The sequence below is a fragment of the Panthera leo genome, chromosome A3 (assembly GCF_018350215.1).
Source record: "Panthera leo isolate Ple1 chromosome A3, P.leo_Ple1_pat1.1, whole genome shotgun sequence".
Taxonomy (NCBI): Eukaryota; Metazoa; Chordata; class Mammalia; order Carnivora; family Felidae; genus Panthera; species Panthera leo.
Genome location: NC_056681.1, coordinates 54,948,919 through 54,963,456, shown reverse-complemented (window position 1 = coordinate 54,963,456; position 14,538 = coordinate 54,948,919). Strand labels below are relative to the sequence as shown.

Sequence of the window (14,538 nt, the reverse complement as noted above, 5' to 3'; positions counted from 1 at the left end):
AGGGTGCTGGGAATACCCAGATGAACAAGAGGTCATCTCTGGCCTCAAGGTGCTTGTATCCTTTTGAAATCCTTCACTTTATGAACGAGAAAGCAAGTCAAGGTAGGATATGGACCCATGGCATTGGGAAAGAGCTCTGTTAAGAAAAGTGACCCCAATGGGGCACGTGGGTGGCTCAGTCGGTTAAGTGGCCGACTCTTGAATTTCAGCTCAGGTCATGATCTCACAACTCGTGAGTTCGAGCCCCGCATCGGCCTCTGTGCTCGCAGTGCAGAGCCTGCTTGGGATTCTCTCTCCTCCTCTCTCTGCCCCTCCCCTGCTCTCTCTCTGTCTCAAAAATAAATAAAAATGTTAAAAACTTTTAAAAAGAAAGGAAGGAAGGAAGAAAGAAAGAAGAAAGAAGAAAGAAAGAAAAAGAAAGAAAGAAAATAAAAAAGAAAGAAAAACCCCAGAGGGCACCTGGGTGGCTCAGTCAGTTAAGTGTCTGATTCTTGATTTCGGGCCAGGCCATGATCTGACTGTTTGTGAGTTTGAGCCCCTCCTCTGGCTCTGTGTTGACAGTGTGGAGCCTGCTTGGGATTCTCGTTCTCTCCCTCTCCCTCTCTCTCTGCCCCTCATGCTCACTCTCTTTCAAAAGTAAACAAACTTGAAAAGAGTCCCTCCCTTTACTGCTTGCATCCTCTCTCTCTTTCTCTAAAAACAAAAAGTGCCCCCCACCCCCCAACTGCCTTCACTGTCATTAGTTCATTTTCTGCTGCTCATATTCTGGAGTTTATGCTGCTGCATCCAATGCAGAGCAAGAGAATTTGGGAGAGAGGCACAAAGAGAAGGTAGCAAGAGAGAGGCTGTGCTGCTGACTGAAGGCCTTCTTTGCACTGAAAGGTGTGATGTAATTTCAGTGAACGCTGACCCAGCCCGTCTGAACGTGCACTTCATACAGCGATCAGCGGAACATACGATAAAGCGTTTTATACCGCGGTGCTCAGAACTTCAGTGTTTAATCATTGTTTCACACGCTGTGTGGCCATTTTGTTCTGGATAACTTTATTGTAAGCTGTATAATCTTGCTTTAGGGCTTACATGACAGGAAGTTACATACTTGTAAATACCTACTCTGCATTATCTCGTGTGGTTTGGGAAACTCGAGTTCGTGACATGTTAATTGCACTTAAAAATTAAATACGCAGTGAAAGAAAGATACATTTACAAAGCTGTCATTCGAAAGGATTTTTGCACTTGCATTTGCCTTGCTTGATTACAAAACTCCAAAACCAGCTACCCACCAAGGGTTTACACAGGGGTTTCCTCCTTCCCTGGGACTGAACTAGTACGAAGGATTAAAGGGTTTAAACAAACGTGGATATCACTGAGAAAAGCACAAGAGGAGAGTCTCAACGCGGCCGGTGGAGACCAGACACAATACTGCCTGGCTGAGAAGGAGAGCGTACATAAATCCGTGAGTGTCGCCAGCAGTCAGCGGTGTGGACTTCAGATGTCTTTCCCACAGTCCGGGCACAGGATGTCGTCTCTTTCTGTGAGGAAGCCTCGCCCCACCAGGGAGAGGGAGCACTTCTTGCAGTTAAAACAGTCGTTGTGCCACTGTCGCTCCTCAAAGGAGATGTACTTTGTGCCACCCAGTCCTGTGAACAGACAAGAAAGAACACCGGGGGCGGGGGGTGGGGGGAGGACATTGCTAGTCAGAAGCAGGCTCCTGGCCCTGCAGGAGGAATTCTGGTTTGCTCCCGTCTCAAAGCTGGATTGTGCAGTCCGGGGAGTGGGGAGTGCGAGTTCTAACGACTGGGTGCCGGGGGTCCACATGGGAATCAGACACCCCGCACAGCCTTGAGGGGTTCACAAACCTCAGCAGGAGCAGGTACATAAACTGGCTCCAGATCTGTGTGATCAGTGCTATACTTACGAAGAGCCCACTGTGTGTGTGTGTGTGTGTGTGTGTGTGTTTGTCCCATCGGAAGGAAACTCCAGGAGACCGGTCGCTGATTTCTCTTGTTCCTTCGCTGGGTGCCTCCTGCCTGGAGCTCAAATAGTTGTGATTTGATGAATGAAGTGCTGAAGGGTGGGGGGAGAAGGGGCATAGGCTAATTTCTCTGGAATGGCCAGGAAAGGCCTCACAAAAGAAACGGTATGTGGTATGTGGGTGTGGACATTTCTTGCGGTGGGAATGTCAGGAGATAAGCTACGGCAGCATGAACTTCGGTGTGAGAGGTGGAAGGTGGGCTGCTAAGGTGGGTGGGGGCACATTATGATGTGTGGGCAGTAAGCCATCTGATACTTTAAGCAAGAAAAGTGGTAAGTCAGTTCGGCGCTTGACTCTTGTTTGAGGACTACTTCTTATCAAATGTTTAAGGTACACTGGCCACCTATTAAAATACGGTCGCTCTGTGCTGTCACTGAGCCACCTGGAATAAAATGGAATGAAATACACAGGGTCATTCACAGTTGTGATCGAGGGGCACCTGGGTGGCTCGGTCAGTTAAGCATCCGACTCCTGGTTCTTGCTCAGGTCATGATCTCACAGTTCGTGAGTTCAACCCCCACGTTGGGTTCTGTGCTGATAGTGCGGAGCCTGCTTGAGATTCTCTCTCTCCCCCTCTGCTTCTGCCTCTCTCTTTCTCTCTCTCAAAATAAATAAACTTAAAAAAAAAAGTTTGTGATTGATTCTGGTGAAATCTGGATCATGAATTCCAATTACAAAGAATTCTTTGTAGAAATAGTTGTTCAATCTACCCCAATAAAAAAGAAAGTAACCACACTGACTGCTCCATTTATAATGGCTTGAAGTCCATTATAATAAAATAGAGAGCATGAGAAGTCTGCAATTCACTCAACAGCTAGTTCCTTTTGTAACTTAATTGGCTAGGTTGCCTTGGGGCATTAAGTCCTGGGGGAGATTTATGAGCTAATCCCCCTCAGCTAATTAGACACCAGTTCTGTGCTCCTTCTAATGCCTCTCTAGCCCTGCGGAGGGTGGGGTATGCACTAGGAAAGCTTTTTGACTCTTTTCCTGAACACCCCATAGCTTTAAAAGCAGAGGTATACTGGGGGTGCCTGGGTGGCTCAGTGGGCTGAGTGTACGACTTCGGCTTGGGTCATGATCTCGTGGTTTGTGGGTTCTAGCCCCGCGTCGGGCTCTGTGCTGATGGCTCGCAGCCTGGAGCCTGCTTCGGATTCTGTGTCTCCCTCTCTCTCTCTGCCCCTCCCCTGCTCACGCTCTGTCTCTCCCTCTCAAAAATAAAATAAAAAAAATTAAAAGCAGAGGTATCCTGAATATGCAATGTTACTAAAACGCTGATTGCCTTTACTAATACTAGACCTGTAAGGGGGCTGTGGTCGCAGAGTGCATGCCCTGGCCCTGCGGCAGAACCAAGCCAGTGATTTAGGCCCAAGGGTCTCAAACTTTGCTGCAGATCTGAATCACCCGGGAAGCTTTTCAAAATCCTACCACCTTTCATAGCCCCTACCAATTAAATCATAACCCAGGCAGCAGTAACTGTTTAAGCTTCCCAGGCGTTTCACATATGCACCCATGTTTAAAAACCAGAGGCTCAGGCAACCCTTTAACTTGATTCAGGGGCGGGGGCTGCAGAACAGTTAGAAGGTACATGTGTTTCTTCTTGGCACTGAGCGAACTGAAGAGGATGAAGAAGGATGTTAGCGTAGGAGCTATGCTGGGTGCTGTCCCAGGTGGATTAGAAACTCCACGGTTGCCTTGAAATGCCAATCAATGGGGCAGGTCACAGAAATGAGAGCCAAAAGCAGCCCAAGGAGGACGAATCCTTCTAAAGGCAAGAGGTACATACGTCAACTCTCATTATTTGAGGTTTGCGGCCAATGGCACCATGGCTCCGGCCTGAAGGAAGCTCATCTAACACGTGTTGTTTTCTCCATATGAGAGCCTTCCCGCACTCAGGAACACAGCACATCTGCATTGCCCCCTGGGGGCTATTTTAAGCAGCGAAATTGCCAACAAAAAGCACCAAAATGCTAACGACATGGCACTAAACAGACCACGACATGGCACTAAACAGGTCATGGTTATAGTATGCTAGTCGAAAACAAGGCAGAGCGTCAACCTCGTTCCGCCTCCATTGGGGGTGCATGTGACGTGGTGTTGATTTGGGACTTTCAAACAAAGGTCAGTGAATTTGCAGATATGGACTCAGAGTAACGAGGACTGTGCGCATGTGTGGATTTAGCATCACTGCACATAGGATGTGCAGTGATTTATTTGCAAAAATCATTTAGATTTTGCTGACAAGAAAAAGTGCTGAGTAAGGATCTATTAAAAACCGAATCTAAATGCACAATCTCCTGCAAATGGGGATTCGGCTAAAAGTACATTTCAGCTGCAACTTCAAAGTTCCTCCGTAGGTTCCAGAACATTACTCTCTGCACTTCAGAGAAGCAACGCTCCTCACTGTTTTCCTAGTGGTGTTTCTGTTTTTCAGTGCTACCAGGGGAATAACGACACATATCTGATACTTTCTATTTCAAAGCGCTTTTAGCTAGATTATATTGCTTCATGAAGCCTAATTTTATTGTTTTAAAATTTTTGTTAACATTTATTTATTTTTAAGAGACAGAGAGAGACAGAGCATGAGCTGGGTTGGGGCAGAGAGAGAGGGAGACACAGAATCTGAAGCAGGCTCCAGGGTCTGAGCTGTCAGCACAGAGCCCGATGTGGGGCTGGAACTCACGAACTGTGAGATCATGACCTGAGCTGAAGTCAGATGCCCAACCAACTGAGCCACCCAGGGGCCCCATATGAAGCCTAATTTTATAAACATTTACTTCCACAGATGTTACTGTAAAAACAGTATTCAAGATTAATCTGTTGGATTAATCAAAAGACTGCTTTTCTTCTCTCTACATGATTCTAAGGGGGCAATCTGGTATATATGGCTGGAATCGAATTAACAGAAAAATTTAAATGTTGGACTTCTTTTCTTTACATTTTAATTTCATATGGAAATACGAGCTCTGGATTACGCATCAAGGATTATTTTAGTGACCTGGGGCTTTCTACATCGGGTGAGCTGGCTGAGTTAGATGCACTCAGTTCTAGGGCCGCTTGGGTGGCTCAGTCGGTTAAGCATCCCACTCTTGGCTTCGGCTCAGGTCATGATCTTGCAGTTTCGTAAGTTCGAGCCCCGTGTCAGGCTCTGCGCTGGCAGTGTGGGATTCGCTCTCTAGCCCTCTCTCTCTGCCCCTTCCCCACTCAGATTCTCTCTCTCAAATAAATAAACGTAAAAAAAAAAAAAAAAAAGGTGCATTTAGATGCACTCAGTTCCAGACCCCAGGAAAAAGAAAGTCACGGACAAGCACACAGGAGTTGTGAAATCTGTCTGTGTGATTACACTGCAAAGCTACACAGGGACGCCATTTGGCCACGCAGCTATATTTACATTACACGTGTCTGCCATCTGCCACTGACAGGGATCAGCCAGTCACCCGAATGTAGCAGAGCTGGGAATCCCAGGTCACGGAACTTTTCCTCTGTCAGTCTGGAATTTTCACGGTTCCCTCCGGCCCAGTCACTGATTCGTATGGTGATGCGTGGTGAACATTTACAGGACTTGAGTCTGACCAGCCATCTGTCCTCCACGCTCCATTTCCCGGCACGTCTAACCGTTTAGTACAATGCCAGCCAGACTTTGGGCTCTTGCTCTGCGGGAGCCTTTGGGGGCTAAGGGAGAACCGCCTCGAACACTGCCCTCTGCCCTCGTGAAGCTATGCCCTGGTGGTAGACAAGTCCCTCGAAGATGACAGGGAGCACCTTTAGAAACACAGGGAGCGGCTCGCCTGGAAATGCCAGTTTCGTTGTGCCTCCCCGGGTGCCATAGACTCACAGACTGCTATGTGGAGATAACCCAACCAAAAGCAGAAATAACAAACCTCTTGAGAACAGGCCGTATGGGTTTCAGTGATCAGGTGAGCTAGAGGGGCAGCGTCCCCTGCCGAAGTGGCCCCAGTGTAACGAGGACAGGAAAGCAAGAGAGGCAGAAAGTGTCGGCCTATTCAGAACCTCAGCGAGGCCCGGAGTCTTGGTAGGTAAACATATTCGGGGGCCAAAGTCCGGTATCTTGTCCATCCCTGGGATGGCTGAGTGAGGGAGAGCAGGTGGCCGTGCGTGAGTGGGGGCCTGGGGGACACTCACCGCTGATGGGGTTGGTGCAGCCGGCGCACTTCTTGGCGTACAAGTCACAGAAGCAGCTCAGGCAGTAGGCGAACTCATCCCGGGACGTGAAGCGCTGCCCCGACAGCGGCTTCTTGCAGGCCGTGCACACAAAGCATTCCCGGTGCCAGGGCTGTTCCCGGTACGTGACGCCTCCCGTGGTGATAGGCTGCAGGAGGCAGGAGGCAGAGGCTCAGGTTCCCGAGGCCGCACGGCCTCCGGGGCATGCGACGTCCCCATCCAGAGCACGACCGGTGTTGGCTAAAGGTCACCCAGAAACGGCTCCCCTGACTTGACAGTCGCTCTGGACTCCCCCTCTGTATACTCTCAGTGCAGTGCTGCGGATCCCAGCCGTGACCTCAGCCCCTCGGGATGCTGGGGCATCTGAAGGTACAGGTGCCACAAGGCAGCTCCGCGTGGCCGCTGTGCAAGGGGCTGTGCTGGGGAGGGGTGCGGCCAGGGGCGGCCTCAAGGAGACTCAGATGTGAATGCTCACCCCTCCCCTCACCAGCCCTGTGCCCGCGGGCAGGTCATGTGCGAAGCTCCCCGCGCCTCCATCTGGGTGCTAAACTTGCAAACACCACTTACAACGCGGTTCCTAGTGGTGGAAGACGGGAGAGGCCTGGACACCGTGGGCCCGGTGCCCACCGAGGCTGCAGTCAGGGGCGGCCCCCTGGACAGAGCGGGGGGACAATGCGCCCAGGGCCTGCCTTCTCACCCCGTCCTGCCGCTAAGGATGCAGTGAGAAGCCACATGTGATAGAACTGGTCATCAACACCTCAACTTTACTCAGTGTTTTTCTTTTCATGTTGTTGCTTTTCGTATTTATTTCAACAGTGGACGAGGGACGGGCGGGTCTCAGCTCCACAGAACCATGGAGAATGGAGTGGAGACACCTGCCCTTGGCAGGTTCATGCATCTTGTTTCCGTAACGTGGCCCCATCATCCACTGCCGCCTCTCGTCCTTACAGTCAGGACAGTCTTGTCCTCGAGCAGCGGGTTTGAACTGCGCGGGTCCACATCTACGTGGATCTCTTTCGATCAACACGGTATGGTACTGTCAATGTATTTTCCCTTAGAATTTTCTGAATAACATGGTCTTTGCTCTAGCTTACTTTCTTGTAATAACATAGTATACGATCCATATAACATACAACATATGTGTTAATCGAGGATTTAGGTCATCAGTAAGGCTTCTGGTCAACCTCAGGCTATTAGTAGGTAAGTTTTTGGGGAGTCAAAAGTTTTATGTGGATTTTCAACTTGCACAGGGGGGTTGGTACCCCTAATCCCTGTGTTGTTCAAGGCTCAACTGTATAAAGACCTTGAAATAATACAGATATCATTTTCATTTTACAGATGAACAAAACTGAGACCTGGAGAAATTAAGCCACTTGCCTGAGAATTCATAGCTAAAGACAAAGCAGGTGCCAGTGTTTAGGACTCCCTTTATCATATCTTTTCATTAAACTATAAAGCATTACTGATCTTCCTATAAATTTCACCACTAGGGGGCACCTGGGTGGCTCAGTCAGTTAAGAGTCTGACTTTGGCTAAGGTCATGATCTCACGGTTTGTGGATTCGAGCCCCACATAGGGCTCTGTGCTGACAGCTCAGAGCCTGGAGCCTACTTTGGATTCTGTGTCTCCCTCTCTCTCTGTCCCTCTCCCACTCGCGCTCTGTCTCTCTCTCTCAAGAATAAATAAATATTAAAAAAAAATTTTTTTTTTTAATTTCATCGTTGGAACAGGACTTATGCAAAGTATACTCTGTTGCAAGGTATCTATGTGAATGCAGAAAGCATGTGTGTATGTAAGAGGTTTGCTCAGGATGAAACACACATCCTTCTCCTCTCTGCGTCTGGACTCCGGGTCCCATGCCCCCACCCCACATCCCCACGCGGCTAGCTCTGACATGCTCAGCACAGGGTCACTCTCTCAGAGCACCCCTCCCTCAACACCAGCCTGGCTCCCACCCCTCAGGTTAGCTCACGTCGTCCCAGTACACACTCTGTTAAACTCTGTTCTCCTCCAAAGCCCACTTGGCAGTAAGTACTCAAATATTTGCCGCTGGACTGCATCTCCCCCCCACCGGGCCCTGGTAGCCTTGGGTGCCTACTTCACTACAGGAGTGATGGATGTTTCTGGCATGAATGCTGTCATGTGTCCTGATGAACACACACAGGGCCGTGCTGCCCAGAGGATGTGTTACCATCACTTCTGCAACCAAACGCGGCGATGAAGGTTGGGAAGAAAAGAGGGGAAGAAAAGCAAATCACATGAACTTTCCTTCGCTCTTGGTGGGAAAGAGCAAACCAAACAAAAAAGGGAGAGAGCGGAGAAGAAGCTTCCTGAAATAAACACGGGAATGAGAGTTCCAGCTAAGGAGGAAGGAATAAACAGTAGATAAATAGTATAACCAGAAGAGCGGAAATCGGGAGACGTGGAATTTAAAGTGGTAATAAAAACAAACAAAAAAAACCAAACCAGGACAGAAATAAGACCTTAGGAAATGAGAAAGAAAGGCTGAAAGGGAGTTAGAAAAGTGCCCTTTGAAAAGTGCCGCAGGCGGAGACCAGGCTGGGCCCCCAAAGGCCCAACAGCAGAGTTGGTAAAGGGGCCGGAGCCAAAGAGGGTCTGCAAGCGCTCGGGGCACAACTTTCCTCCGTTTCTCACATCCCTCCCTCCCTCCCACTAGGGTTATTAGCAGCTGGTTTCTTGTCTACTGGTGGAAAGCGAGCATATCAGGACAGCTCTGGGACAGTAAGTTTTCCTCCCCTTTAACATGAAGCCATAAACGGGGGCAAATCTTGGACAATGCTGTCGGAGGGAGGCGACCAGGATTTTTCTCTCAGGTCACAGGGGCACTCATGTCCTTGAAAGAAGGACCGGGACAGGGGTCCGTCCAGCGGGTAAAATGCACATGCGCTCGTGAGGATTTTGCAAGACTCTTGTGCCATTCCAGTCTTACAGGTGTCTGTCTGTCCGGGGAGGGAGGACTCCCAGCCAGGGGCCGTGGAGGCAGACCGAATGGAGCGCGCAAGGTCCGAGGGAGCATGACAGATACCTTTTTACACTGAACACACTGCAAGGCATACTGTTTCTCGTAGCAGGGCACGCAGAAGTTCTGGTTGTCCTTAGGGATGAAGCTCTTGGTGCCAATTGGTTGCTGGCAGCGATGGCAGATGAAGCAGGTCTCGTGCCAGCTGCTGTCCTTGTACTCCATCTTGCGGGTACCTGTCATGAGAGTCCAGAAGAAGCAGCAAAGAGCAGAGTTGACAACATGACCGGCTCGGAGCCCCTATGATCTGCATTGAGAACCTGCCACCATCTGGCTTTGGGGCTGTAGGAAGTCACTTCAGCTCTCAGAGGCTCGCCTCTTAAGTGGGAATGTTTTGGAGAGGGCGGGGACTTTGTCTTTTGGTTCACTGCCATACACCCCACTTCTAGAAAAGTCTCTGTGCATACTTGGGATTTATTTGTCCAGCAGGGTGGTTATGAACATTAACTGGAACAAGTATTTGTCTCTGTCTCTCAGCACTGCATAATAGAAAGAGAAATCTGGCATAGCTCAGACCAATCCCAGATGGAGTGAGATTCCCAGAGCCCGGGGGCCCGTGAAAGAACACCCTTCGGCTCTCCAACGGGATGGAAATTGGTGGGGTGTAAATGAACCTAGAGTCTCAAGCCTGATTCAGTGAGGAGCCTCCACGTCGCTCACTTTATGTGACCTGCTGTGTAAATAAACCAAGCTGTGATGTGTCGTAGCGGTTTTATGCACTGCACTGAGCACTATCATTAAAAGCCAAACCTAACACTCATACGTTCCATTTCGCGATTTTCTGATCTTATCTTGTGACATTCCATTTCCTTTCGAATGGCTGTTATCATTTGATAGGTTTACGTGATTTCTTCGAGTAGATTAAGAAGTCTAGAGAACGGAAATGCTGTTTGGTTCACCCCCCTGCCACACCACCAAGCTGGATTCATAGCCAATGTTCGGTATTTGTTGACTGATGTTTCCCCATACTTTTCCCAGAAAATAAAAGGGCGTGTGTTTACAGAAAGAGATGATTCAAGACAGATTGTATGCAAGAGCCCTTTGCATGCAGCAGAAGGTAAGTTTTGGGGGGACAGGAGGGTAGGGGGTGAAAAACAAGAAAAGGGCTCCAAGTATCGGAGCTAGCACCCGGGGCCAGTGCGCTACGTAGGGCCTGCGCGCACAGTCTCAGCCACCCCCATTTAACAATTGAAGGTTTACTGGAGCACAGCCACACCCATTCATTTATTTCAATTGTCTACGGATGCTTCATCCTACAATGGCAGAAAGGAGCTGTGACAAAGTGTGGGCTTCAAGGCCCCAAGTATTTGATTCATTCTGGTAACCTGTTGGCCAACCCATGGGCTCACTGAAAGTTTGCAGTTGTAGAAGGAAGGGCGCATAAGTTGCACTTCAACGTGGGATCAGAGCATGGCGGGGGCGCGGGGTGGTTAGGCTGGGAGCAGGACTGCCAGCTTTGAACCAGGATGGCCTCATGCTGGCATCAGGCAGGCAGCGTAACTCGGGCATCTAGAAACTCGACTTTAGCCTAAGTCCAAAGATAATATGGGCGAGATGACAGGCTAAGGGTTTGTGTTTTGGTCGCTTCCAAGGTTGACAAAGAGATGTCCGTATCTCCAGGAATTAGGATATATGCAGAAAACCGTTGCAAGATTATTTTATTAGATGTCATTTTTGGGTCACTGTCTCAGCTTCCTGTACTTCCCAGACAGGACATTTGGGCACTAACTCCCACAGAGTATATAAAATATTCAGGGTAAGTATAGGCGCTGGAAGGTGGGGATGTGTGTGAGGGAATTCATGGAGGGGTACATAATGATCTTCAAAGCTATGGAACCCAATCACAGGGTGATGACCGCTGAAACAAGGAAAATTACATTCAGTGACTGAATTTCAGGTAAAAATAGAAGAATTATGATATAAATCTGGAATGATTTTCCTTATCTCCAGGGGCTTATTTTTCCACGTATATTTTTGCCACTTGCTCTTTTTTTTAAATGTTTTTTAAAAATGTTTTTAAGTTTTGAGAGAGAGAAAGAGAGAGCGAGCGTGTGTGTAAGCTGGAGAGGAGCAGAGTGCTGTCAGCACAGAGCCCAACAGGAGGCTCGAACCCACGAACTGAGAGACCATGGCCTGAGCCAAAGCCAGACGCTCAGCTGACTGACCCACTCAGGTGCCCCTGCCACTTGCTCCTTTAATCTCTGACCTTCCCTCTGGTTAAACAGCTAAAATACCAAAGGATTTTTATCAATGAATACATGGTAGTCAGATGATCACTAAAGACCACAAGGAAGACCGTGTAAGTGCATTCTCGGCGTGTTCCAGAATAACTGTCTTATATCAACACCGGCCTCAGGGAATTGTCTTGTCTCTAGCCAGGAAGCTGGTGGGCACTCGCGGCCCAATTGGGACGGTGGGTGCGCATCTGAGAGGTACCAATTATTTACTGCAGTCACACCTGCATAGCTTGTTGTACAACATGGCCAGCAGGTGGCAGCAAACTTCCTTCTTTCTAACAATGCCCAAGTTCTCCGGCAGATGCCAAGTACACGGTCTTGGTCTTGACCAAGGGGTGTTTGTTTGTTGTTGTTGTTGTTTTCCTGATTCAAATAAACAAGTGAGGAGCCAGAAACGTGGTGAAGGGTTGGCAACAGTTGAGATGCCGCTCAGAGGATTCTGCAGAATCCTCTGCGAACAGAGGCTCGCTGTGGTTTGTGACAGACTCTAGTTTCCTGACTACTTTGGGAAGTTAACTTTTGTCAGGGTTGTGGCCAGTGGGCGGGTTTGTCAGTTAGTACCTGCCTCTTGTTCTGTGTATCTAAGGTCGTTGCAAAAGCTACGCTGATGATCTGTACTCCTAGTCATCTTGATTTGGTAGCCCTTTAAAAAATGGAACCAAAGCAAGGAAGGTCGTGCTATGATCTAGCGCTTTTCTTCTGTTTCTTTTCCCTTTCCTTTTCTTTTTTCTTTCTTTTCTCTTTCCTTTCCTTTTCCTTTCTTTTCTTTATCTCCTTTTCCCTCTCCCTCCCCTCCCCCCTTCCCTTACCACTCCCCCCCTCCCCCACCACCTTTCCACCAAGCTTTTTCCAGACACTCTGACTTTGGTGCTGAGTCCACTTCCTCTGCCAGAAGTGCCCTTTTCTGACTTCTCCAGGGGTGAAACTCAGCTCATCCTTCAAGAGTACTCACATGCGACATCCCCGGGGCCCCTTCCTGACTCCTCTGCTCTATGGGTCCACCATAGCGGGTAGGAGCCAGGCTTCTCTAGTGAAGTCTCCGTGAGGGGCAATGATCAGTGGAAAGTCAAAGCCAGCAAACAGTCAACCAAACCTGTCGGTTTCTAGGTTTTCCCTGAGAACCGATGGTTCAGGGAAGGAGTGCCGAAGTGAGGGGGAAGCCGGGACAGACATACGGTGGTGGCATAAAACAGTATCTGCAGGGCTGGTTTTGAATTTAAAGTGCAGGCGGGGGCGGGGAGACCAAGGCTCCCCCAGCTCCAAGTGGCTAAGGCCACACAGCTACTGTGCAGCAAAGCAAAGACCCTCAGGCCTGCTAGAGCTTGGACTAAACCTAGTTGATTTGGACATGATCCCAACACGTCTGTTTTGCTCTCCTTCTGGGGAGGCTGTGAGCACCTCTGTTCTGTGAAGGTTCATCCTGTGTGTCCTCTGTGACTCTACCTTCTGAATTAACCACGATTGCCAAAGCGGAAGGAAGTCAGTGATCGTCCATACCCGTGACCTCAGGTCAGCTCTGCTGTACGTGGGCTTTGGTTTTCATTCCATGGCCCCCACGTTGGGCCCTTGCCCCACAGCTGCAGCATGGACGCATCTCTGTAAGAGGCCTTGCTCTGGGGGTTTTGTTCCTTGTAAGAACATGGAGTTAGTTATCTTGGAGATGTATTAGCCAGAGAAATGTAGTAGGCAGGAGAAACCATCTTGTGCCCTCGTCTTTTATTTCTTATCCAATATATCTTCCTAAAATTATACTTCCTGCCCATCAGTCTCCGGCTCAAAACTCTTCAGTATCTCTTCACTGCCACAAACAAAGCAAACCAAAAATAAAAAGAAAACTCTGGGGCATGGCAAGCAGTTTTCTGCTAAAGAGTCAAGAGTCTGGCTCTAAATGACCTCGGGAACCCTAATTCCCATTACATGTCAGCAGGAATCCAGCTGCTGTGTGAAATACTGTGACTCAGCAGGCTACCCGGGGCTTTAAAACTTACAGGCACCTGGGTGGCTCAGTCGGTTAAGTGTCTGACTTCAGCTCAGGTCATGATCTCACGGTTTGTGGGTTTGAGCCCCACGTTGGGCTCTGTGCTGACAGCTCAGAGCCTGGAGCCTGTTTCAGATTCTGTCTCTGGCTCTCTCTGCCCCTCCCCTGCTTATGCTCCGTCTTTCTGTCTCTAAAATAAATAAACACTAAAAAAATTTGTATTTAAATTAACGTCAACCTCCTGATGCAACCAGCCCGAAACTCTCAAGCTCCATTCGTTTTGCACGTCTTATCTGGCGTTCATGAATACAGAGGGTTTTAAAAATCACTTTGAAGGGGACTTGGTGCTTTCTTCTATTTATTACGGTCTGGACCTCAACTCCTTCAAAACTGCACCTGAAAGTTTCACATATTTGACGTCCCTCTAAAAAACCTCAACTAACAAACCAAACCTCAAGTTCTTAAGTGATTGTTGTTGAAATGAATCGAGCTTATAAATACGAACCATAAAATACTTCAGGCATCACAACAGTTGATAAATTACGAAAATTCCCATTGTATTCAACTGTACACTTCAGGGGCGCCTCGGTGGCTCAGTCAGTTAAGTGTCCAACTTCGGCTCAGGTCACGATCTCACGGTTCGTGGGTTCAAAGCCCCGCGTCAGGCTCTGTGCTGACAGCTCAGAGCCTGGAGCCTGCTTCGGATTCTGTGTCTCCTTCTCTCTTTGCCTCTCCCCTCCTTGTGCTCTCTCAGAAAAATATTTTTAAAAATTGTATACTTCAATTTAGTCTTTTGTGGTTTTTTAAATTATTTATTTATTTATTTATTTATTTATTTATTTATTACTATTACTTTAATGTTTATTTATTTTCAAGAGAGACAGAAAGCAGAGTGTGAGCAGGGGAGGGGCAGAGAGAGGCAGAGAGAGGGAGACACAGAATCCGAAGCAGGCTCCAGGCTCTGAGCTGTCAGCACAGAGCCTGACAATGGGGCTCGAACTCACAAACCGCGTGTTCACTCAGTTTTTTAAAAATGAAAGACCCACAAAACAAAACAGACCAACTTGCC

General features: G+C 48.6%; 1 protein-coding gene across 3 annotated transcripts in view; it reads right to left on the bottom strand.

Annotated features, from left to right (window-relative positions):
* Positions 1-1,027: 1,027 nt before the first annotated feature.
* FHL2 (four and a half LIM domains 2) overlaps positions 1,028-14,538 on the bottom strand; it is a 66,205-nt gene continuing 52,694 nt past the window's right edge. For all 3 annotated transcript variants that reach the window (XM_042931862.1, XM_042931860.1, XM_042931861.1), the window contains exons 4-6: positions 9,261-9,430; positions 6,176-6,362; positions 1,028-1,640 (exon numbers count right to left, since the gene is read on the bottom strand). In XM_042931862.1, coding sequence (XP_042787796.1) covers positions 1,489-1,640; positions 6,176-6,362; positions 9,261-9,430 — 509 coding nt within the window. In that variant the 3' untranslated portion in view covers positions 1,028-1,488. The remainder of the gene's footprint in view (positions 1,641-6,175; positions 6,363-9,260; positions 9,431-14,538) is intronic.